At 37.1% G+C, this 24,258-nt stretch overlaps 2 protein-coding genes across 4 annotated transcripts in view; one reads left to right on the forward strand and one right to left on the reverse strand.

Moving 5' to 3' along the window:
* Positions 1-24,258, forward strand: part of CPNE3 (copine 3) — a 71,017-nt gene that overhangs the window by 13,846 nt on the left and 32,913 nt on the right. For 2 of the 3 annotated variants that reach the window (XM_059863215.1, XM_059863206.1), the window contains exons 7-17: positions 172-255; positions 1,861-1,950; positions 5,122-5,220; positions 6,358-6,444; positions 7,016-7,075; positions 8,046-8,179; positions 8,603-8,657; positions 8,765-8,816; positions 9,466-9,599; positions 11,658-11,894; positions 13,243-16,047. In XM_059863215.1, coding sequence (XP_059719198.1) covers positions 172-255; positions 1,861-1,950; positions 5,122-5,220; positions 6,358-6,444; positions 7,016-7,075; positions 8,046-8,179; positions 8,603-8,657; positions 8,765-8,816; positions 9,466-9,599; positions 11,658-11,894; positions 13,243-13,353 — 1,143 coding nt within the window. In that variant the 3' untranslated portion in view covers positions 13,354-16,047. Of the gene's footprint in view, positions 1-171; positions 256-1,860; positions 1,951-5,121; positions 5,221-6,357; positions 6,445-7,015; positions 7,076-8,045; positions 8,180-8,602; positions 8,658-8,764; positions 8,817-9,465; positions 9,600-11,657; positions 11,895-13,242; positions 16,048-24,258 lie in introns of those variants that run through there. The other variant, XM_059863224.1, reaches the window with a different exon arrangement.
* CNGB3 (cyclic nucleotide gated channel subunit beta 3) overlaps positions 18,259-24,258 on the reverse strand; it is a 60,278-nt gene continuing 54,278 nt past the window's right edge. The window contains exons 16-18 of the mRNA XM_059863251.1: positions 23,178-23,324; positions 20,498-20,675; positions 18,259-19,366 (exon numbers count right to left, since the gene is read on the reverse strand). Of these exons, the coding sequence (XP_059719234.1) occupies positions 19,133-19,366; positions 20,498-20,675; positions 23,178-23,324 (559 nt within the window). The 3' untranslated portion in view covers positions 18,259-19,132. The remainder of the gene's footprint in view (positions 19,367-20,497; positions 20,676-23,177; positions 23,325-24,258) is intronic.

Below are 24,258 nucleotides of genomic sequence, written 5' to 3' on the forward strand. Positions count from 1 at the left end.
CCCTTTCTTTTCCCCTTTCACAGGTGGTAATGCAATCACATTTGCATTTCATCATCTAAAGCTTTTGTTCCCTGAATTTACTTTTTGTTAATCTAAGTGTGTGTTAAGTGGAATTTAATGGTATTCACTCTACAGGCTGTTCTGAAATAATTGCATGTTATTTAAATACAGGATTTTTTTGGAAAGTCAGATCCTTATCTGGAATTCCACAAACAGACTGGAGATGGAAACTGGGTGATGGTTCACAGAACAGAGGTAGGATATTTTCAGTTAACAACAAAGAGGTTAAGGTTATTGAATTTCCAGTGTGTCACAGCACCAGAGATAGAATGCCTTACAAAAAGAATTGACTGGCCTGGAGTTGATGTACAGACTAGTTAAAAATTGCATCATCTTTTCCACTGACTTTTATGGGAAATCTACCTTATTCTCTCTATGCTGATTTTGATATATACCATTGTGTTTGGAAAGAAAACTCTTTTTTTTTCCCCTCTAACTTTCAGCAATCTAGGAGAAAACAAATATTTTGAAAAAGAACTGCATACTCAGACAGAGACATTTGCTCAGTTCTACCAAGTGCTGGGGTAGCACTTGGGCATTACTGACTCTGCAGTTCTTAGGCAAGTGTCACCTGGCTGTACCCTTTACTAGTGAAAGTAATGGTGCTAAATGCTTGTGTAGCAAGGGCAAGCCAAGGAGAATGCAGAGTGAGGGAAAATGTGCTTGAGCAGCAGCAGCCTTTCACCCAGGAGGAGGTGTAGGGGTCCTGTGACAGCAACTGGCAGGCTAAGAGTAGTTTCAGAATGTCTCACAGTAGTGGCACCTCAGGGCCCTGTTACAGCTGAGGTGCAGTGCCCATAGGAAGTGGGGACTGTATATTCCTTTTGAAGTATGGAGGTTGGAGAACTATAAATTCTTTTTGTCAGACTTACAGTTTCTCTTATGAGGTGATTCTTCTTCTTAAGATGCATCTTTTCTATTATGATTTCAGTCATCAACTTTAGGGATATATCCAGAATTTGGTGTTTCAGCCTAGAAATGTCTAGTTGGATTAGTTCTTTATGTTACCGGTCTAAAAAAACTCCTTTTTTTTTTTTTCTAATTACTGTTTTTATTGATTTCATTTTCAAGAGAGATTTTTCTCAGCACTCCTACAGTGTTGGCAGTATTACTATTGTTAGGAGCTATTAATTAAATAGTTCATATTATGTGTAGTTTCTTGTACTTTTGTAAGATCATTATTGGGTGTACTGGGTATATTTACAGTTAACAGTTGACAAATTTTGAAGATCTTCCAGTATTATTTGTAAATAACACTTTAGTGTTCAGCTTGAGAGGCCTTTTATCCTCATGCACTGTTTTTACTTTACTACACCATGAATTTCTTGAGGGCATATTTCCATAAATGACATTTCAGAATAAATAATATGTGGGAGTGAATTGTAATCTCTGGAGCCCTGATGTATTCAGAAATTCCAATGTAATATTTTCCATGTGTTTTTGGTGATGCATGCATTTATATGTGTATATATAAATGTGTGCTTATTAAAAGAAAGCAACCAGTATCTTATTTCTGTAATGATAAGTTTAACTTTTTATAGTGCAGTAGCTGAAGGATATAAGTTGGTGTTTGTGAAGTCTAGCAAAAAATGGAGCTGAGAATAATCTCTTTTTGAACAATGGCATGTTAAGATTAGTTTGATTCATATCCTGTGTATTGGGATTTGGAGTGCATTGACAGCAGCATTAGTCAATTGTTGTTTGCATACAAAAATCATGGCATGAGGTATGACCCATTACGATGACTGCTTTCTGCCCCTGTGAACAATGGTGTTCTGCCTTTTTTTTTTTTTCCATCAGATTATTAAAAACAACCTGAATCCTGTTTGGAGGCCCTTTAAAATCTCTCTCAATTCTCTGTGTTACAGTGACATGGATAAGTCAATCAAGGTAACGTATCTTAAATGTGTGTATAAATTAATGCATTAAAAGTTTAAATGTGTAACATGGGGAAGATATGTTATTCTACTTACTGTGGGTTTTTTGTTTCAAATTTAATTGAAAGTATTAGGTTTCTTATTTGAAAGACACAGATACATGTTTTAAGGGGAAAAAGGTAAACACTGCACATTTGTGATGTATTGTGTGGTAGAAGCTGGTCTTTGAAAGTCTGGGAAGCCAGCTGAACACAAGTATCTTTGAAATGTCCAATGCAGTTTCTTGTTTTTATTGTACAGTTCTAGCATTTTTAATATACCGCCTGATAAAATAAATTACACATAATATACTAGCTAACAGATGTGGGTCAGATACAACTTGTGAATACCAGTTTTAGCAATGTTTTCTTTTCATATAAAACTGAATTTTCTGTCAGAAAGTTAATCAAACCTGTGAAGTAATGATTCTACCAGGGCTTTAATGTTTTCTATTTTCCAATTTTATCTTGAATAAATTGTGTTTAGCTACTGATTATTTTTCTTCAGGAATTCCCTTTATGGGTGGAACTGAAGCTAAACAGAAAATCAAAATGCCATTTATAAGCTGTTATGATTATGTTAGAAACCTGGTATTTTAGCATTTGAAAAATAAACCTGAAAACCCAAATGCAGGAAACTGCTGTATTTGATGTTCCTCCTCTGGGAAGGAAAACTTAGAGCATGATTTGCATGTAATGGGTATTAGTCATATGACTTGAGGCAGTCCTGGAAAATCCTTAACTGGCACGGGGATCTGGGTGTTACCAGCACCTGGATGGATTTAAATACATATTTATAGAGGACACTAATGATCAACTTTAGAAGCCCAGAACCTTCTTCCCTTGCTGCTTCAATGTTTTTTTCATGTTATTCCTTTCTGCTTCCCTTGTCTCCAAAACAGCTGTGACAGCTCTTACATCTCTATATACTATTAATATATTTCTCCTTTTCAGTAAAGAGCCATACTAAAGCTATAGACCATTGATCTAAATGTATCTCTGAAGAGTTATTCTCAGCTCTATCATCATTTTAATAAAGTCTGTTCTTTGAAATCTTATTTGGGAAGTGCAGGTTTATATCCAGAGGAAATAGACTTTATTTGGAATAGTTATAGACTTGCAGACAGGCAGTTTGATTATGCCTTAACTTAGAAATGCAGGACCTATCATTTCAAACATTAAAATGTAGTCAGGATTGTATTATGGAATGTTATTGAAGGATTAAACAGTGCCTTTAATAATGCCTTTAACACTTTTATACGCACACAGTTGCATGTGTAATGGGCTGTTTGGCATAGTAAGTAAAACCAGCAATTTTTCTATGAGTGGCTTTTCACCTCTTTAATGGCTTAGTTTGTGTATGCCCAGCAGTGCACAAACCAAGTTGATCCTTTATCTTCTGGATTCTTGGTTATGTTCCATGTGAGTGTGTTTGCAGTCAGTGAAGTTTTTCTGTGTCTCAAATGTGAGGCTTTCATCTGGAGCATTAGGCATGCCTAATTCTGCTGGGAAAAATATGATAAATCACATTGTTCCCTACTGCTATTGCATGTCCAGGAGGGAATATATAGAAAAAAAGGAAAAACTTATCTCTTGTCTGGAATAAATATTAAAAATTGGCTTAAATGGGTCAAACATATCAAGCAAGACAAATTTTTATGCCTTTGAAATAAAAAGGAGATTCATTACTAACTCTGCTGACAGGTATCAGAACTATTGGGTCAGGAAATATGTTCAATTTTTAATTTCAGCTAGTGAAGCACCTCACTGAGTATTTGATTGGCATAATTTATGGCATTCAGAAGAATTTACATAGCATCTGCCATGAACATTGATTAGCCTGTTGGTTCTGTGGCTGCTTGCATAATTTAAGGTGCTGTTCAGTGCATGCGCATGCATTTTTTTATTTATTAGTGAATTCAAACTGTTGTAGTAGTGCAAGATAGAGGTATGTTCTGTGCAGTAGAACTCCCAATCTACACATCATGTTTTGTAATTTAATATTCCTGTTTGTTTTCAGAAACTTAATTTCTTTCAGAAGCTTGAGTGTATGTTGAAGTTGTTTGTTTTGCTTTTTTATTTCTAACTGAAATGCTCAAGTAATCAGATAAATTGATCCTTGAATGTTAGGTACAATATTTTTAGACTTGAACGATGGACATGCAAATAGCTGTTCAGTTTAAGCCATACGTACTCTGAGTTTTTTTCTTGATGTTTGCATTTTGAGTCCAAATCATGTGGGATACCTACCTGACTCTTGATTTATTATTGTTTCAATTTATCATCATCATTGTTAAATGATTATAGTATGTTTTATGTGGTCTGTGTTGCTGAACTGAAATAAAATATCAGAAGTGGATGTAATTAACATAAGCTTTTATAGATGAATAACCAGTTTTTTATGTAGAAAGGCAGTTTGATCATGTTTTCAAAGAGAAATAAAAAGTGTTTTTCACTTCTGCCTTCTTTGGTAGATTGGACTGTTAAAAGAGTGCATTGATTAAATAATAAAGCTTATCATTAAACTCTCACCATAGGAAAAGAGATTTTTAGTTGACATTCAGATCCATGAAGTGTAGATCATAGTTTAACAGATCCACTGTTTAAATTTGCTAATCTTAAAAAGTAAAAATTCAAATTTTTTTTCTAGCTTTAGGGCTGAACCTTCATATGCTTATGAATTCTGTGTTATTTTGAGGATTAATGAAGTACTATTAAACTGTTGCTAAAACTCTCGTGATTGCTTATATAACTGATTTACTAAATTTTTAGCTGGATGCTAAGATTCATGATGAATGTAAAAAACCCTACATTGTTTTCCTACTCTTCCCAGCACCCCATAACTCCTAAAACATAGTTCAATATAATTAATGTTACTTGCTCATCTAAGACCTGACACTACTTAGTATTCTTATCTCTCCTTCACTTGAGTAGAAGATTAGATTCAAAAACTGAGTGTATTGGCATCTACCCAATTTTAATCTGTTTTAATTCCAACCCTATGCAGTTCTAAGACTTCAATGTGAGAAAAACTCTGTGATATAAATGGTACAGGAATGTTTGGGATGTTCAGGTTTGCCATTTCAGTGTTCATTGTTTTTGTAGGGCCATTTCTGTTACTAACACTAAGTAATGCTGCATTTTAGGTTGAGTGCTATGACTATGATAGTGATGGGTCTCATGATCTCATAGGAAGTTTTCAAACAACGATGTCAAAACTGAAGGAAGCATCTCGGTCATCACCTGTAAGTGTTACACAGTCTAAGCTGCCTCTGTGTTCTTGATAAGCTGTTTCATTCCTATTGCAGCAAAAACTAGGTCACCTGGCCACAGGTGACCTCCAAGTTGGGCTAGGCTACACCTTGACATTGCTACTGTAGTTGAGGCTGAAACAGCATTTGCATTGCTCATCCATTTTCCTAGGATTAATGTCTTGGTTACAGTTTATTATTATGTATCTAAATGCCACACCATCAGCACAAAAAAATTTCACTAATCATAAAAATACAGAAATAGAATCCACTGGATTTTCAAAAGACAGAATACAGCACAAATTTAACTACCGTAAAAAAACCAAAGCTTGTAGTATTTTTTTCAAATAATATTTAATCCTTTATTTTAAAATGTGGCACTTATCAACTATTATGTATACTTCAGTGAATATGAAAAAATTCAGTATTTATGCCACTGCACAAAAATGCAGCTATGTTACATTAGGTGGCTTTTTTCTAAAGTGTTACTACTATTCCTGATCTTATGAACTGTAATAGTTTCCAAATCCTGCCTTTTAATGGGCAGGGTTTACGTGTCGAAGACAAAAGTTGCCATAGCAAATATAACATAAAAGTATTTGTTTTGTGGATATGCGTGTTATTAAGATGTTTTACCATATTTTCCTTTGGTCCTGTAAAACCTCCAGCACTATTTCTGTATTAAAAATACTGGGATTAATATACAAGAGTGCATTCTTGTACTTTCCTAATATTTTCAGTGTTGTATTTATACTAAATAATAAAAATAATAATTCCAGCCACAGCTTCTGGAAACACTGATGCTTTGTTTGAATTGCTATGTCTTTACCAAAAAGAAAGCTGTTAGCAGAATCCTCAGAGGGAGAATGGTACAGAATTTCTTTCTCTGTTTGAAATACACTTGTCAAAACAAATGTGTTTGTAGACTTTTGGGTAAGAGGGTATTTCTGTCTTGAGAATATATTTTTTTCTTGCTGATATTGGGCAGGCTGGGTTTAATTTATCTGGATTGTGAAATTAACTTCATTTTTACTATAAGCCCAAAGTATCAGTCCTGAAATAAAAGATTTTTAAACTTGTTGCATAAATTATACTATAATATTTTTGTTGGATTTGTTTGCTTTCATGCAGGTTGAATTTGAGTGCATCAATGAAAAGAAAAGACAGAAGAAAAAGAACTATAAAAACTCTGGCATTGTGAGCGTTAAGCATTGTGAGGTCAGTAATATATTCTGGAATGATTCTGGTTTTAAGTGTTAAGGTATAACAACTCTCATTTAGTATATCTTCATCCTCACACTGTAAAAAACTTTAAAATGTCTGAAAGTTCCACACACAGTAAATATTTAAGGGACTCTTGATTCGTACAAGAAGACAAATTGAGAGCTGAATTACATACCTATCCTCCCTTGTCCCTTGACTTTATCTTGAAGAGAAAGGTCACTTACCAGTTTAAATAATTTCTGAACTTCTGCATTTCCCAACTCACTGTTTTGTGGCAAAGTAAAAAGCTCTGTCATAATGTGTTATTTTATAAATGAAAGTTGTTTTGGAGCTGCTTTGGTGTCTGTCTGTAGTTTTCTTAAAGGCCTGATTCTGATGCACTGACTGTATGGTGGTGTTTGTTGCAAATATCCTGGTTGCAGTGGGTGGGTGGAATAGCTCTAGGGCAAAACTAATGCTTTTAATGGGTAAAGACAGCATATTTGGAACCTTAGAAGTTGCTACAGTAATATTAGCTGGGTTTTCTCCCATTGAAAAAAACAAAATTTCTGTCTTCTATTTTTAGATCATTGTAGAATGCACATTCCTTGATTACATCATGGGTGGGTGTCAGCTGAATTTTACTGTAAGTTAAATCATTTATATGAATACTTTTTGAGTTTTGGAGCAAATTGAAGTATAGAATTAATTGGCTCTGCACTTTATTTGATTATTGCATTTTTTTTTTCTTGTCAACTTCGTTTTTGTTCTGTAGCATGGAGCAGGAAGCTGTTTTGCCAGAGTGCGTCTAGTCTGTTCAGAAAAAAATATTCTTTACTCTTGGCAAATGGTTCTGAACCTCAGGTTATGTTCATTAGGAACTAGCTAAGTTGTGTGGATAGAGCCCAATGACAAATTTACTGTTCTTTGAAAGCAACAGGCAGAGGTCATCATATGGGTTAGAACCCTTAAGTTATGTAATTTGTGAACCAAATGCAGCGCAAGTAACGCTATGGTGTCTTCGCCTTATTAACATGCTTCATCACCAAGGCAAAGAAGCCCTATTGAAGTCAGAGAAAGAGCTCTCTGGCCTTCTGTGGAGCCTGACTAGTTGTACTTCTGAGAAGAAAGGCAAGATAGAGAATGAGATTAATTTACCAGATTTTGAAGAGCTGCTGTGAATAGTAACTGAAAGTAAACACAGTGAAAACCTGACAGCATGCCCAGAAAAGCTGTAGATGCCCCATCTCTGAAAGTGTTCAAGGCCAAGTTGGATAGGGCTTTCAACAACCTGGCCGTGTGGAAGCTGTCTCTGCCCATGGCAGGGAGGTTGGAACTAGATGATCTTGAAGGCCTCTTCCAAGCCAAACCATTCTATGACTCAGATGAAAGTAATTTCGGCCCTTCTGGAGAGATGCAAAGCTTTTGAGGGTTTTGTTGTGACGTTGTTTGAAGAGTGTTAATATTCCAAGAAACCTGCATCCAAGTACTGTGCCTGTTAGATTTGTAGATGTCCTGTTTGCTACTCTTTCATGGTTTTCACTTTGGCTTTGCCGGAGATAAGAAGCATAATTTAACCTTTAAGAGCAATGCGATATAAATGCTGCATTTGACAGGTGGGGATAGATTTTACAGGCTCCAATGGAGACCCTCGCTCTCCAGACTCTCTGCATTACCTCAGCCCTAATGGAGTTAATGAATACCTAACAGCCATTTGGTCTGTCGGGATGGTCATTCAGGATTATGATACGTAAGTGTTAGATTTTTATTTGGATCATGTTTTTAGATATGTATAGACACTTATGGTATCTTTTTAAACCAGTGTTGAAGATGCCTGCAGATAGACTGGAATGAAACTTCTGAGCTAAGTTGTAGAACTAAAATACCATAATATAATTGCAAGTATAAGTTTGTTTGCTGCAGACAATCAGGGCTATTCATAATTGATAAAAAGAGCAGCATTGATTTAAATATATGCTTGCATTCTTGCCAGTTCGCTGTTAAAGACTACTTTTGGTCCCAGAAACAATTACAGTGGGGAACTTCCATTTAATTTAGCCTCTTAAATAGTATTTTTAGTGATGAAAAGCAGCACTGATAACTGCACTTACTGAACTATGGCAGCTTTTAATGGAAGGCACTTACTTTGTTTTCTTTAAAATTGCTTCTTCAGAGATAAGATGTTTCCAGCCTTTGGATTTGGTGCTCAAATTCCTCCTTCCTTTCAGGTAATGGCATGTGTAAATGCACTACCTAAGACAGTAAGTGCTGAAAGCACTTACTCCAGGAGGAGATTGTATATGCAATCCTGACTGTGTTTTCTGTGTCTTCACAGGTATCTCATGAGTTCCCAATAAATTTTAACCCTTCAAACCCATTCTGTAATGGTAAGTCTGAGAAAGTAACATCAGACCTAGAGAGTAAAATACCTAAGCTGACAGCATAAAGACACTTGAAAAGTGAACTGAAGCATGTTGTTCTAATTAAATAATTACTTTACTCCTGTAGCAGGAAAACTTTTACAACCAATTTCTTACTTAGGAGAAATAGCATTGCATCTGTCTTCTGTAGTGATTTGTTAAAGAAGTGGTTTGAACAGCCAGGGCACAGGGCTGGGAGCAGTTCTTTTGTGCTGTCAAGACACTTTATGCTGCTTTGCTGCTGGTGTGGAGTTGTCTGGTTTGAGTGTGGTGCTGCTAATGCCTGTTCAGTGTGGCCTCTCTGATCAGACTACCAACCATGACAAGCTGCCAGGTGAAGAGAACTACTGTAGTTCAGTTTCACACCCTTGAGCATAGAGTATTTTGCCTTTCTGTTCACACAAGGCAAATCATGTTATGTATGTGCCTTAAGTGTTGGTCAAACTGAAAGCTTCCATTGCTCATGAATAATTTGGGTTTTTTCTACCATGGTTAGTTTTAAATCTTTGCATCATCACTGCAAGTAACTGATTAATACAGCTTTAGGAAAATCAGGTACTTCAAAATATGCTGAATCTAATATGGAAAAAAAAAATTATTTATTTCTGTTCTCTAGGGATCCAAGGCATTGTTGATGCATATCGAGCCTGTCTTCCTCAAGTGAAGTTATATGGACCAACAAATTTTTCTCCAATTATAAATCATGTGGCAAGATTTGCTGCTGCAGCTACTCAGCAGCAAACAGCATCAGTAAGTTCTTTATGGTACTCTCTGTGTTTCTCTACTTTTTTATTTTCCTTCTTGTTTATAAATACTTTTTTCTCTTTTAAATTTGTGAATGTATTCATTTGACTGTTGGTCTTTTACCTTGTGAATAAATGTTTGTTACCCTTAAAACGAGAGAAAAACTAGTTGTTTTTTGCACATTGTATATAACAGTCCTCTTCATCAATTAACTAAATAAACTCTTCAGATTTGAAATAGAAACTTAAAAGTACACAACACCTTTATGGTATCTTCTGTTGAAAGCTCTTGCAGTGCTATACAGTTGCTAAAGTCTAATTTAGGCCTTTGTATCTAAGAGAGTGATTTAACCTCAGCTGAGAAAAAAATTCTGCTAGCCCTTGTTTTACTTTAGATAGCTGGGAGAGAGGATTAACGAAGGTAGTGAAGAAGTGGATGGTATAGCTCCTGACATCTAGGTACCAGCACAGATAATTAACTGTACAGTAAAGGTTTAGGTACTGTATGGGCTCTGCCCTCCTCTATATTAAAATTTTATGCATGAATTGTTGACCATATTAAAAATAGAAATTCTGAAGACCGAGTTTTTGAGTATTCAGTCATGTTGATAATGCATGGAAGTTCACAAAATCCTAAACTACTGATGACAGCAAATACTGGTGTATTCGATGTCATGTAAAATCAGGAAATAAAATGAACTATTTTAAATGTAAATTTATCTGTAGAAACCAATTTGTATAAGAGCTGTGGATTTTCATATGCCATGAGGCTGGTAAGGTTTTACCTTGGTAGTCTTTCACTAATAGCTGTAAAAAAAAAAAGCATGTATGTATAAATATATGTCTATGTATGTCTATATCTTAGGAAAGGAGCAAACCTCTTGCTGGTCTTGTTTTTGTTTGGGTTTTTTTTATATTTTATTTCATGTGGTGTGCCTAGCAAGAGATTTCTCTTTCCTGCCTGAATGGATGTATTGAAGATAATTTGCTAGCTTGACATTTAATACATATCATAGACATTTTGGATTGGCTTTTGGTTCTGATGCTGGTTTTTTTCCAGTATGGAGGAAGTATGAGAAGAGAGAAATAAATCCACTGTTATGTGCTATCCTGCTGCAGTTGCTTATAGCTTTCTGTGGTGATAACTGCTTTACAGATGTTCCTGCTTTTGTGGGGCAACAGAGTAGCAGAAAGCAGGAGGAAAAGCTGGTACCTAAACAGACAAGATAAGCAAAGAACAATTATTTGAAGGCAGATGGGAAGGAAATTAGTGAAGAGAGACTTCTAAGAATACTGGGAGTATCTTTGGGACTTGAATTTATGCTATTCAGTAATCATCTGAAATTAAGTGAGGGAAGACTGGAAATTCAAAAAGCGTTTGATAATGTCCAGACTTAGTACTTCTTGCTCATTTTTGGTGCTCCAATCCAGAACAGAAGCTAGGATGCCAACTTCTAGAAGCCCTGACAGAATAGTAGAAGCAACTCAGATGGTACTTAATTAAGTTACTGATGTACTACAAAGACACCTTGATAATTAACTTCATGAAGCAGCTAGAAAATGTGATTAGAGGAATTTGAAAATGGCTGTGTGTTTCAACACTGAAAGGTGTGATTTAGGATTTTCTGGATACAATGAATGAAGTAAAGGGTAGTGTTTCATAAAGGTATTGATAGACCAGAAAGGAAAAAAATTCAAGTTTCAAAGATGTTGCCTTTCCAAAACATCAGTAAACTGCCTTCTATCCCAGAACAAATAATGGAAAAATAGGTTAACTGTTGGTTTGTCTGGGGATTTTGGAGGAGAGAAGGGTGATACCAGCAGAGTTTTGGATGGTGTTGTTTATTGATGCCTTCTTTTAAAAGATTGTGTTGTCCTTACAAGATTTTCAGACTGTACAGGTGAAGCCTGACTACAAATCAGATGTTTGATTGTAAAATTCAGTGAGCACAATGAACATGCCGAAGTGACAACACTGTGTCGTCTGTATGTGGGTTTTTCTAAATGTACATGGCTAAATGTTTGCTATTTCTTTGTCATGACACAGTGTTTATTGATTTGACAGCAATACTTTATACTTCTGATCATAACGGACGGTGTGATAACAGACCTTGATCAAACTCGGACTGCCATAGTCAATGCCTCCAAGTTGCCCATGTCCATTATCATTGTTGGTGTGGGAGGAGCAGACTTTGATGCCATGGAGTTTCTTGATGGTGACGATGGAGTTCTTAGGTCCTCGTCGGGAGAACCAGCTGTCAGAGACATTGTCCAGTTCGTGCCATTCAGGAAGTTCCAAAATGTAAGTAATTTTACTGGAAGTAGAGGTATGCTGGGCTTGCTAGGATGTCTTACATCTAGTCCTAAGCTTTTGTGGTGCATCCAATATGTACTCTTAAGACAATTCTTTATCAAATGCTAAAAAAAGCCCCAAATCCCTCCGTTTCTAGTTCCAGCACTGCATTTCTGGCTAGTTTCTGCACCTGAGTGACCTTTGTAAAACTCCCTCAGACTTGATTAAACAAATGGATGGGGTTTTTTTATTTGTGAGGAAAAACTTACTATGACTTTTTTCTTGTGGTAATTTTCCTTTTTATTGTGGATGCCCATTTATGAACGTGGATTAGTCTCATGATTTAGTGTAGTATTAAAATTCAAGGCTAAGTCATAATCAGGGACGTCAAAATCTGTAGAAACACTCTGGCCACAGTAGTGGTGATAGTTTTCATTCTCATAAAAGTAAGTACAAAAAAAAAAGTTGGTAAAAGAATGAAGTCCTGATATTTTTTAATTTCTGTAAAATCCAATAAAGTATGTGTAGGCTAATGGAAGTCAATTTTTAAGCATCATAATGTTGACAAGAGTTGACTTAATAAAAAACACCAAAATTTCCTCAGGATGGGCAAATAAGATCAATATTTTTTATTTCCATCCATATGTATTTTAATTTTGTTTCATGTCTTAGTATTAGCTTGTTAATAATACTCCTTACAACTTCTTATTTTGCTTTTATATTTTTACTTTTCATACAAATTCTTTGTTTACTCTCAGAGTGAAACTCAGGCAAACTTAAATGAGAGCAAAATCAATACAGAATATGCTTATCAAGTAATGCACTTGGATGTAGATTAACTAGGGTCAATGCTCAGTATAATATTATATATTCAAATGCTTCTCAGTTTCTAGAAAAAGAGATTTTTTTCTTCTTATGGGTCCTTAGTCTTACAGTAAAAACAGTATCTGCAGAAGAGCTGCTCCATAGAAATACAGTTATTCTGGATGAGACTTGGTGCAAAAGATTGCAGATGATTTAGACAAATCTCTGAAGGGTCATCTTAAGCAGATAGTGGAAGTATGTTTACATGGCTGAAGTCTGAGATCTCTACTGTGTATTTCATGTGACAGAAGGTGTCTTCAGGGATGGCAGCCCTTTGTACACTCAGCTATTGTTGTTTCAGTGGCACAAGACAGCCATCTGATTCATGGTAACAGGAGTGAGAAGGTAAAGCTGACAGGGAAGGGCGCTGTGTAAAGTCCTCTGTAAAATGTCAGACTTTAAGTTGGCCTTCTAGAGGAGGTGCTTATTACTTGCTTGAGAATCCTCATTAACAGTTGGTGGAAACTGAAGCTTGGTGTTCTTTTTTTATAAGTCTCCCAAAGAAGCTCTGGCTCAGTGTGTCCTGGCAGAAGTCCCTCAGCAAGTGGTGAACTACTTCAGCACCTACAAACTTCAGCCTCCTAAGAATCCTGCTGCAAAATGAATGGGCTGAGCAGTGGAAAGACTTTGCTTGCTTTACTTGCTGTATCTGTTGGTTCTCAATATACTTCTGTATATGTGTACACACACCTCTGTATCATAACATCTGTTAGCTTTTGTCTACAAATCACTTTGCCAAGCGTGCCTTTTAAGGGCCAAAATTGTAATGGTATTTAAGTTTGATGTTGATTTGAGAGAGAGTGCTTACATGGATGCATTTGATTTTGAAGAGTGAAAAAAAGAGTTTTTATTAAGCCACGATAATAAAATTTTGATACAGGTGTTTCATATTCAGAAAAGTGCCACAGAGTGTAAAGGCCCTCCTTGCACAGCTGCTTCTTGTTTGCCACTTCAGTGCCTTTGGGCAATGCCTGGGATTCAGGGCTGTCTGAACATAAGCCAAAGAAGTCATTGAAGTATATATTCTTTTATACTATGCCTTCTCCTAATGTAGTATGGGAATAACTAGGGTGAATCAAGGTAAACCTCTAACATCTCAGAATAGTACTGCTGGCCTATGAAGCTACTATTGTAGAGGCTGTAAGATGTGTTCAATGTGCAGTGTACTGGAAAATGGAAATTCCAGATTTATTTTGGTAGGGGTTTTGTTTTGGGGTCCCATCTCCCCCATAAAACAGTCATGACTATCGATCTTTAAAGGGCTTTTTGTGAAATAGGAATTTGGTTTTTAGTTTAAAAGTTTTCTCTGATTTAGAACTGTATATTTTGAGGTAAAGTAAGTTCTTCAAATTGCTACTTGTAGTTACTTTTGTCATATTTTGAATCCTGCTGCTTTTCCATGAGCCCACTAATGAAAAGTGCCTGCAAAAAAAACTATATTCCCTCTTTCTCTCCTTTTAGGAAGACACAAGAAAGTCAAGTCTCTCAAGCCCTAATCCTATAATCATACTGCATTTCTCTAGGGTTAACAATTTCTGATTTATTTACTTGGGTTGAGTTTTCCCTTCACCTTTTATACCAAGTGTAAATCACACGTTTGCTTAGTGGATAAATGAAGGTTTCTTGACCTCCAGCTGTGTTCTGCTTGCTGAGGATCTCTTCCGAGTCTGTCACTGTGTGTAACATAAGTGGATGGAAAGGTCACATTTATCACTCTGAAATGCCAGTCTTGAACATTAATTTTGCAGTTTCACCTTTGAAGTGGTTTCGAGTTAGGCATCCAGCTTATCTCATGTAGATGGACTGGCTGTAGTATGTAAGAACAGAATGGGCTACTGCTAAATTTAGCACACTTGGACACTCAAGATTTCACCAGGTCATAGTGTATTTGACTTTCAGTTGCTGGAGCTGCTTAGTGTGCTGCTTTTTTTGTTTTGTTTTTTTTGGTGGGTTTTTTTGTGTTTTTTTGTTTTGTTTTGTTTTATATGTATAATCCTGTTGAAAGTCTGAATTCACATTAATGTTGATGGATGAAGGATATATCGAGATTATTTTACACAAGACATACCAAATGCTTTGTTGACAGTTGACATTTTTCAGTCAATCGTGAATGGATATATTATCTCCACTCCTTTTTTCTTGGTGGAAGGGGATCCTAAATACTCTCATGCTAAGGAAGAGAGTTTGTTTGATGTTAGGCCAAGCTCTTTCTGTTTTTAAAATGCAATTCATATATTTATGTAAAAAAACCTGTAATCATCTTTTTATCAGTGTAGTGAAAATCTGTTACTACTTTATGTATAAATTACAATGAAGTGTCATATCAGATATGCAACTCAAAATATTGAGATCAAGGAAGTTACTATAATAAACCTAAATCACACTGTTGCAAATTGAGAGAGTATGATTTTGGAAGAGTAAACTGTTTCACAGCTACCTGCTTCATGTACAGAGAGAACTGGATGCAGTATTAGTGCTTTGTCTTCATTAATTGTAGTGGATGAGTACTACTGATAGGAGTACAGGATACTACTGAAGTTCCTCTGAGCTGTCTGCCAAAGATACAGTGCTGCACCTGAGTTGTGTGCTACCAATTCTAAGTTGCCATGGAAGTGCATTTAAATGTGTTAGTATGTATTATACTAAGTATCTGCTGCATGTAGAGGAAAACCTGTTGTTTTGTCTGTATTCTATACATAAATTCTTAGTTTCTACAGTAAAGACTTCATTATCTCTTATTAGAGAATTGCTCCCATGTTCCTCAGGCTTAGGGAGTTAAATAGCATATCAACAACACCTAATTCTCAATGTGCCCTATTCTTTGTAAGTTAAATGTTTTAGACAGGACTGTGGCAAGAACTGGTATAACTTAGAGGTGTACAGCTAATGCCCGTTGAAAACTTCCTGGGTAGGCTGAAGTGATATTTTGAGTGAAGAAATGCAGCAAATTGTGAGTCAAGGAGAAGGGGAATTATTCTGCTGTTTTGCCTTCTGTTTTTGTTTTTTTTTTTCATTTTTACATGTAAAAAATGCACTACTAGCTTGCGGGTGACAAAGCAAAACATTGTCCAAGTTTTGTAAAGTGAATGTGCTTGTAGGTCACTGGCACCACCTTGTGATAAAAGTGATGTATGGCAGTCTTTGTCATCAGATGCTTTTTGCCGTGTATTGGTCATAATATATACATATGTACAGCAGAGAGCTCACCTGTAACCAGAATTTTTTACTTTTATATGTATTTCAGTTCTGATGAAGTTAACTGATTTACATTGCCTGTGCATTAAAATGATCATTTCAATATACTGTTCTGTGGTGCTTTTGTATTCAGCATATCCTGTGTAATGCTAAATGCTGCTTTTGTGAGTCCTATGGTGAGTATGCCACAGATTTATAAAGAGTATAAAAGGGGAGAGGAAAAATGCATTTCCACTTAGTGGTAATGACTCTGCAGTTTACTCTTCATAAAGCATCTTAAACAGGCTTCTAGCAAGATGATACTCTGAAGTTGGAGAGTTTTAACTGTGAGTGTTTCATGCTCTGTGCCATATTGGAGTTCTCCCATGCATGTTATTTCATACAATTATTATCAGATTTTCCAAAAAACTTTTTCCCAGAACAATCTCTACATTTTAGTTAGAGAAGCATAGAGAGATGGTTACTTGTCGTTTTCAAATACATTATCCTACTCTCCTCTTCAGTTTCTTTACATTCAAGTGTAGTCAAATCTGAGGGACTGAATTAGGACACTAAGGTACAGGAGACAGTGTTGCAGTGGAATGTGATGCCACACAGAGACAACTGTGATACTGGAAACTGCATCTTCTAAGTGCACCAGAGTAATTCTGCTTCTTCACTAGTCAAGAATCTACAGGGTAGAATTAGTTCCTGAAAGAATTTATTACATCTTACATCTTGTAGGATATAATAAATAAACACCTATAGTAAATATACACCTTTCTTGTGTCATTCTGTCTGGTGAAAACCATACAAATAGTTGCAACTTCAGTATGTGCAGCCTTCTTGTGCCTGCCAACCCTGAGAATGGAGGAATTGTAGGAAGAGGAAAATACCCCAACAACAGAAATATAGGATGTCACAGAAAACCAGATGGTTGTTATTTATGTGTGGCCAGTGTCTTCTGCACTGATACTTCCCCTAGTTTCTTTTGGGTCTAAGGAACTCAAGAGCTGTGCATAACAGTAGTCTTGCAGACAGAACTGTCAAACTTTTCTGCAGACCTGGGCTGTTACGAGCTGTAGCAAAGCAGCAATTTGTGGGAAGCTCTGTCACTGCAATGAAGTGCTTGGTGCTGCAGTCTCAGTCTTTACTTTGTAATTTATGTCAGTGTGTGATTGATGAACTTAAATATGCGCACAGAGAAAACGTTCAAAATTACCTGGTAGCATTTATGTAGGCAGAAGGGAATCGGTTCTTTTCAATGAGAGTGAGCTGTACTCATTCATATAAAAATGTTAAAATATGGGGAATATTTTCCCCCCTTTCATAATACTTTGACAACTCTCTCAAAAAAAAAAAAAAGTGAAACTATATATTGCAATTCATAGAGTATTATTATTCATAGAAGGTCTCATTCATGGAACAGTTCAGCAGTATTTCTAATCTTGAGATTTCATTGAGACAGTCCTGGATGTGCAATAGATGAATAATTTTTTTATGAAACAATTTAAAATTTTCTCCCCCTGTTGTGATGTTGTTTTTTCTTACATATCAGATAACAAGTAGCATACAAATAAAGATGGTTCTCTCCACAAAGCAGTTGAACCTTCACGTCTCTGCTAATGCAGCAGAACATTCTTTTGAAAGAGATTATGGTTTTGGTCTCGTCAGAGGATTGTGGAATATGCAACATATGGAATTCACTCATCCAGCTTCTATTTGAGCAAACTTCCCACTGATTCTGGGTAGGCTTCCAGTTTTGCCTGTGATTACAGAAGTTGAAAGGCTTTAAAGAACAGGCCTACAGAATGCATAGCCTGTAAGGTCATATATAGCCTGCAAAGTGAGTGTTTTATTTTGGCATGATGCCTTGGTTGGCTGGTCAGCCAAGGAGACTGTAAAGTCTGCCTTTGCCACTACTTGGCTTGGCCTCTGCATAATGTTTTTCAGTTTACAAAACTGTTCCTCCAGTGGTATCTGAAAGGGGATTGGGAGAGAGAGGAGATGCAAACCCATAGAAGAAAAGAATATAGTTGGGAGTTTACCTTCAAACACAGCTTCAAGCTTTTGTGTAATACTGCATTTGAGACTGATGAGTCAGTGAAGAAGGTTGGCAGTGTGGGAGCTCCTGCATGGGAGGTTGTATCCCACAGCTGTGGCACTCATGAAGGATTTACTGTAGTTCACAAACGTGATGTAGCTAAGACACGGAGACACGGGTTTCTCTTTGCACCATTAGACTAAGTTCGATGTAGATGAGCAATTGTAGCATTGATAGCAACTTGGCAATGCAGAGCCAGAAAGTGTAATTCCTGCTTTTTATAAAATAGCCTTTATTTTTGAAGTAGCTGGTTTAGATACCGAGGTTATTCAGACAGCTGTATCGAGTGCTTACTTGATGAGATGTAACAGAGGGTGCGCCCATCCCCTTGACAAGATCAAGCAAGTAAATCAGCAGCCCAAAATTATACATCACTTCTGGATGGTGAACTCTTTCCCATGTTAATTTGTCAGAATCAAAGACAGCTGGAGCAGATGTTTATGCTTTCAGAGGGCTGGCAATAATTCTATAATCTGTTTCCCTCTTGCATATTTTTGGGATTCATTTTTTGACAATGGTTTGTTGCCCTCTGTCCCAAGGTAAAACATCCCAACACAGCACCTGCTGTCTGCTCTGACCCATGCTGGTCACAAACCCAGGTCACCAATTAGAAGTATAAGGGGAGGAGGGAGGAGGATAGAGAGAAACATAAGGAACCTTAGCAACAGTAGGGCCGTAGCAAGGAAAAGGATAACTATGGGAAGGCAGAGGAGAAAACAGAAAAGAATACACACAAAAGCTAAGAGCAAACTGAGCAACAGGAACAACAGGAAGAAAGCAAGGATAAAGAGGAGAGGGAAGAGGAGAAGTAGGAACAAGACAGAGTAAGAGAAAAGGGAGAGCATGAATAAAACAAGGAAAAAGTGGTCGTGAAATACAGTCTGGGCCGTAATTTCTAATACACCAAAAGTTCTCCAGTGTCAAGGTTAAGAATATGAATAATTTGTGCAGTTGTGGCAGGAGAGGAGGGCAGGAAGACGAGGAGCTGGAGTAGATTTTTCTCACACGTAGTCTCTACTTTTATATTCTATACCCAGAAGCAATGTCCGGCAAGCTGTCTGAATGTAGCAAGACAAAAAGGTGGGGCCACACCCCACAGCGCCATCTATTTCTTTTCTTTCTCTTTAATTTCAACTTTAAGGATCTCTCCTTCTCCTGCTCTGGGGGATGGTGTCATACTAATGATCAGGGACTCCTTACTGGTTGCTCTCTGCATAACTGCAGGCTTAGCATCCTCCTGTGGCTTTTCCTTTTTAGCAGGGGGTGCAGGGGGGGCTTCAGGCTCCACAGGTTTCTTCTCCTCTTCTTTAGGCTTGGTCTCTGTTTCAGCTTTAGTTTCCTAGAAACAAGAAGTTTAATGTTTTCCAGTACTGGAGAGAATACCAAAGAAATTCAGGAAGTAGTTCTGGTCTGCACATGCCATGGAAAGGCAGAGCATGACGACTGTATTAATGGTATGCAACACATGTAAACTTCTATTCAGATGCTGAAAATTGATTTCTAAATGAAAAATGCAATTTCAGAATCAGAATATCAGTATAAAACCTAGGAAACACTTGTGGATATTAATAGTATCTGCTTCTTACTAATATAGGAGGATGAAACAGACCCGTTTTGGGGCACAGAACCCTTCCTTAGGTCTTGCCTTCCTTTATGTCCTTAAACTAGTGGAGAAAGAGAGAGTTTTACGTAAACCTTGACATACTTCATACTGCCCCCATTCCTTGGCCAAGCCTATTTGCTAAGAAGTTCACAAATACACACTAAAATGAGCTTTATTTCTCCTCCAAAAGTATTGTGATAGTCATTGGTGTGAGCAAAGTGCAAAGTTCTTTATCTAACTTAAATATAACCACAGCTATTTCAGCTATAAAGAAAAGAATTCTACTACCTTTGGGTAAATATGTAGAAGTGAGCAGGTTCTTATTAACGTTTCTCAGAACAAAGTATTATGTGGGAATTATTTTTCATCACTTAAAACAACAGTTTTCTCATAAGTGCAAGATATTAGAGATTTAATCAGTTTTAGCTGTGTGGGCTACACTTCATATTTTGTCTTCAGGATTTTTAACAACCAGAGATCTGACACTGAATTGGAAAGTTCGCCATGTGCCCAAGTCAGTTGGATCAGATTACCGTGTTTGGGTATTTCTGCATTTACTGTTGTTTACATAAAATTAGAAGATCAGATTCCTTTAAGGCCTTTGTAAAATCCATTTATCCTTACTTTCTTAGAGGATTTTTTGTTTGCTTGCTTTTTTACTTGCTTTTGTTTTCTCTGGTCTGCATAAAGTCCAGGTTAAGAAAGATCGAGCCAAATTTTAGAATCGGTGTTTACAGAGATTAGGAGAAGTGGTTATATCTCAGCTACTGGGAGTTTTTGCTGTTGATTGCAGCAAGGCTGAATTTTCATTTACTCTGTTTGCCCAAGCCCTCTGAGTAGATCCTACTCTGTTTTCTGTGGCTTTACCTGAGTTTCTTGTTTCTTCAGCTGCAGAAGCTTAGCAAGGCCTTCTTTTCCTTTTCCTCCAAGCATTGCTTTAAACAATTTTGGAGTTTCCTGTTTCTGCCCAAAGAGACTGGCCAAGCCCCGTGGTTGTTGCACTGGTGGTCCTGGAGGAGGTTTCCCCTTCTGTTTCAGCAGCACCCTGTAGGAAGAAGGGGATAAGAACACACAGCAGTGCTGTGAAACTGAGTGAAGTTCCTGCAAAGCTGAAATACCACATTTATGGTATTGAAGATCAGATGGCTCTTACTTAGTTCCCAGGTCAAGTGACAAGAGCAAAATTGGAAACAGTAAAGGTTTTGCTCTAGGCTCTGGTAGAGATGGAGGCAACTGTTCAAATCTGGAGTTGCTTACCTATATCCTGGAGTATAAACAAGGGCTGGCTCAAATTAAGGAGTTACAAAAGAGATCAAAGAGAAAGATAAGGAAAGAAGAGGTGTGGAGGGGGATGGGTGCCCCATCCTGAGATGGCAGTCTCTTATCTGGCCTTCTGGATGTGTATTCAGACAGCATTTGGTGCTCCACCAGGACTCCAGTTGGCACTTTCGGAGGAAATACTTTACCAAACTAACTTCCAGCCTGGCTCATCTCTCATAGGTCAGGTTAGACAGTGGTACTTAGTTTTGGTCCTCTTCAGTAGAAGAAGACACCCTGACTATGCAAACACTACTGCCAGCCTTGTGGCAGACTAGATTTTCACACTGTTCTGTAGCTGTACTGATTTGCAGCCATAGTGACAAGAACTGAGAATGAATACTGAGGGTAAAGATTAGATGAAAGATCTCAGATAGGTGGGACCAGTAAAAAGCAGAGGGTTCCCATGCTTTCAGTTTCTTTTAGATTACTGTACAGGTTCCAAGGCCAGTTTTCTATCCTTGCAAAAGCCCTGACTTAAGGCTCTTTATGAGTGAGGACTATATTCTCAGTCTGAAGTGTAGTAAATCCCAAAATACTACACTTTTCTCCAGCATCTTGTACTTCGGGAATTTCAGAAGTGAAGGGTTTCCTTACTTTTTTTTTTTCTTTTTCTTTAATTTAATTGCCACAGTTGAAAAAAAGATGTACTTTAGCAGCTCGCATGGCTTTATTATGCAAAAAACATACAGGGGTTATTGGGCAGGTGATAATAGAACAAATTTCTTTCTTGACTAAATCCTTTCAGTTTATTTCAAGGAGACCTTTAAGGGTGTCAGGTGACCAAAACAAACTCTAATGGGAACCTTCCAGGACAGAGCAACTGGTAACTTCATTCCAAAACTGAGCATAGCCACAACCTTCATAAGAACAGTGCACAAATTTCCTCTTTGTGCCTAGTTTTGACAGAATTTGTGGATGCCTAGACTGGTAAGGAACATGGCCTTAGGGGAGGTATTGCATATCTTTAAAATCAAACAGAATATCTTGTTTTTTAGTCAATATCTAGAGAGGTCTTTGAGCTCAACTGGGAGATGCAAAAGGTGTATGATTAAGCTCCGTGTTTGAGAAAGGCTGTCTGGAGGAAGCAGAATTTAATGGATGGGCAGAATATGCCTAGGTGGGCAAGAAAGCAGCAGAGGCAGCATGGGACAGAGAGACAGGAATAACAAGGTCATACTACTGTTTAGAGAGAAGCTGGAGAAAAGTCAGTAATGATTGTTACTGGGGATCATTGGTCCATGCATTTGTTCCCCTTTTCTACCTGTTAATGCTAGTTTTGAAAATTGAGCAGTCAGCCCATTGAAAATTGAGCAGTCTGGTTTCCTTGTTGTCAAGATACTGTTGTTTGACTGTCTGGGCTGTTACAACATGATGAATGCAGCCATGTGCTAGCCCTTCCAAAAAACAAATGTCTCTCCTGTGGTATGTTTAGTCTTCTCTGGGGGAATTTCAAGTCTGCGACCAACCTTCCAACCTTTGGTAGCAATTCCAGACAAGTAAAGACCAGCAGGGGTGCTGAAGTATGCTAATAATGACAAACTAATTCAAATATTTGGATCTTTGACAAGGTAGCAAGGTGCTGATTTTGTCATAATTTTATGGCAAAATCTGACAATACTTTGCCCTTTCAAAGCTGTGAAAATGCTGATCCTTGCAAGCTACAGCCAAAAGAAGGTGAAAAGCAATCTTGGTTTGAAATCCCGTTTCGGAATGCTTTTTGAATAAAATGCACAGATATCTAATCTGTGTAGTTCCATCTTGTCAGGCCTTGCTTTAAATCCATTCCTAACTGCTGCTTAAGGTTTCAGAAATGCATACAAGTCTGTGGATGCATTGAAGCATATCTCTGTAGAATTAATTGCAAATGTTTCGTTACATCTTTAAAAGCTTATTCCTTTTCTGATATCTTCCCTAGAGTTTCTTTCTTGATGATGTAAGAAGTCCTGATATGTATCCTTATCTCCTATTTTTTTTAATGTTACCTTAAATATAATGCATAAGGCAACTACATTCAGGGTTTCATTCTACTTACCACATTTCCACATCCCTTGGCATTCCTTCCAAGACCATTCTTTCAGCTATAAACTACCCGGCAAATCTGACCCCTAACACCAAATGTGTTGGCAACTGTTTACTTTTCCAAGAAAGGAATGCAGATCATCTAGAAGTCACAACTGTCCATCCTGCAGCTATATGATATGATTTAAAAACTGTTGTTAGGACATACTTAGCTTTCTTCATGAGAAGTTTTTCTGAGTCAGGATAGTTCACCAAGATTTCATTGAGTGTTTTCTTGTCCAGAATGAAAAGGTTGGCAAAACCATGAGCCACCACGTTGGCAGTCCTTCGATTTCCTCCACCCGCAGCTAGTAGGCTGGAATGAAAATAAACTCCATCAGTCACAGGGTTACACTTGCCCTGGTGAGGAATCTCTCTGCTTTTGCTTCTCCATTAAAATCAATGGAGAAAGCTCTTTTATGGAGCTGGCTGTTCTATCCAGTGTTCTGTAAAGGCCCTGTGCAGTTAGGATTAGAAATTCCATCTCCGGAAGGCAGACTGTCACTGGTGGTCATAGGCATATGTAGATGCCTAAGGACTGTGAAAAGTTTTCCTATTAGAGATACCCACAGCTCAGGCTGCGCTTGTTTTAGTTCTCATGTGAACTCGGCATTTCCTCAGTTTTATTGCTGAAAATTATTTGGATCAGTAGTAGAGCAGCATTATTTACAGTGAATGAATGATTCTCCCCCAAGGATTTTTTTTCCTGAGCGAGTAACTTCTTCGGGGCTCTAGTTTTTGGTTTTCTCATATACAACATCTCACGTTTAAATGTTGGCCAGTTGAATGATACAGTTTAGGAAGGTCTTTTAGGCTGACAGTTACAAATGTGGCTGCCAGAAAAAGAGGGCTATTTTGTAAGACATTAGACCAGTTTAGCTAGCAGGAGCGAGTAAGAAAAAATTAGATGTACAAATAAAAATAAATTGTTCATCCTGCACCAAGCAATTGAAGAGACTTCACTTCTCAGCTCTGCTGGTAAGTAAGAGAATTTGCATCTTGTTCTTAGTAATAAAATTGCTCTATCACTTTATTCAAGATCTACCCCAAAATTTGTCCTTTAAAGATTTCCCAGTGAATTAATATTTTTAGAGAGCATTTAGTATTATCTAAATTTAAAAGTAATTTAAAAAAGACATTCTGAACCCCAGTAAAAAGGAATTAATACCCATCTGAAGTAATAATAAAGGATGGTTTAATATTGGTTTCAATATTAAAGATATTTATAAAACATATTTCTAAGTATTGAA

Source organism: Haemorhous mexicanus, chromosome 1, assembly GCF_027477595.1.
Source record: "Haemorhous mexicanus isolate bHaeMex1 chromosome 1, bHaeMex1.pri, whole genome shotgun sequence".
Taxonomy (NCBI): domain Eukaryota; kingdom Metazoa; phylum Chordata; class Aves; order Passeriformes; family Fringillidae; genus Haemorhous; species Haemorhous mexicanus.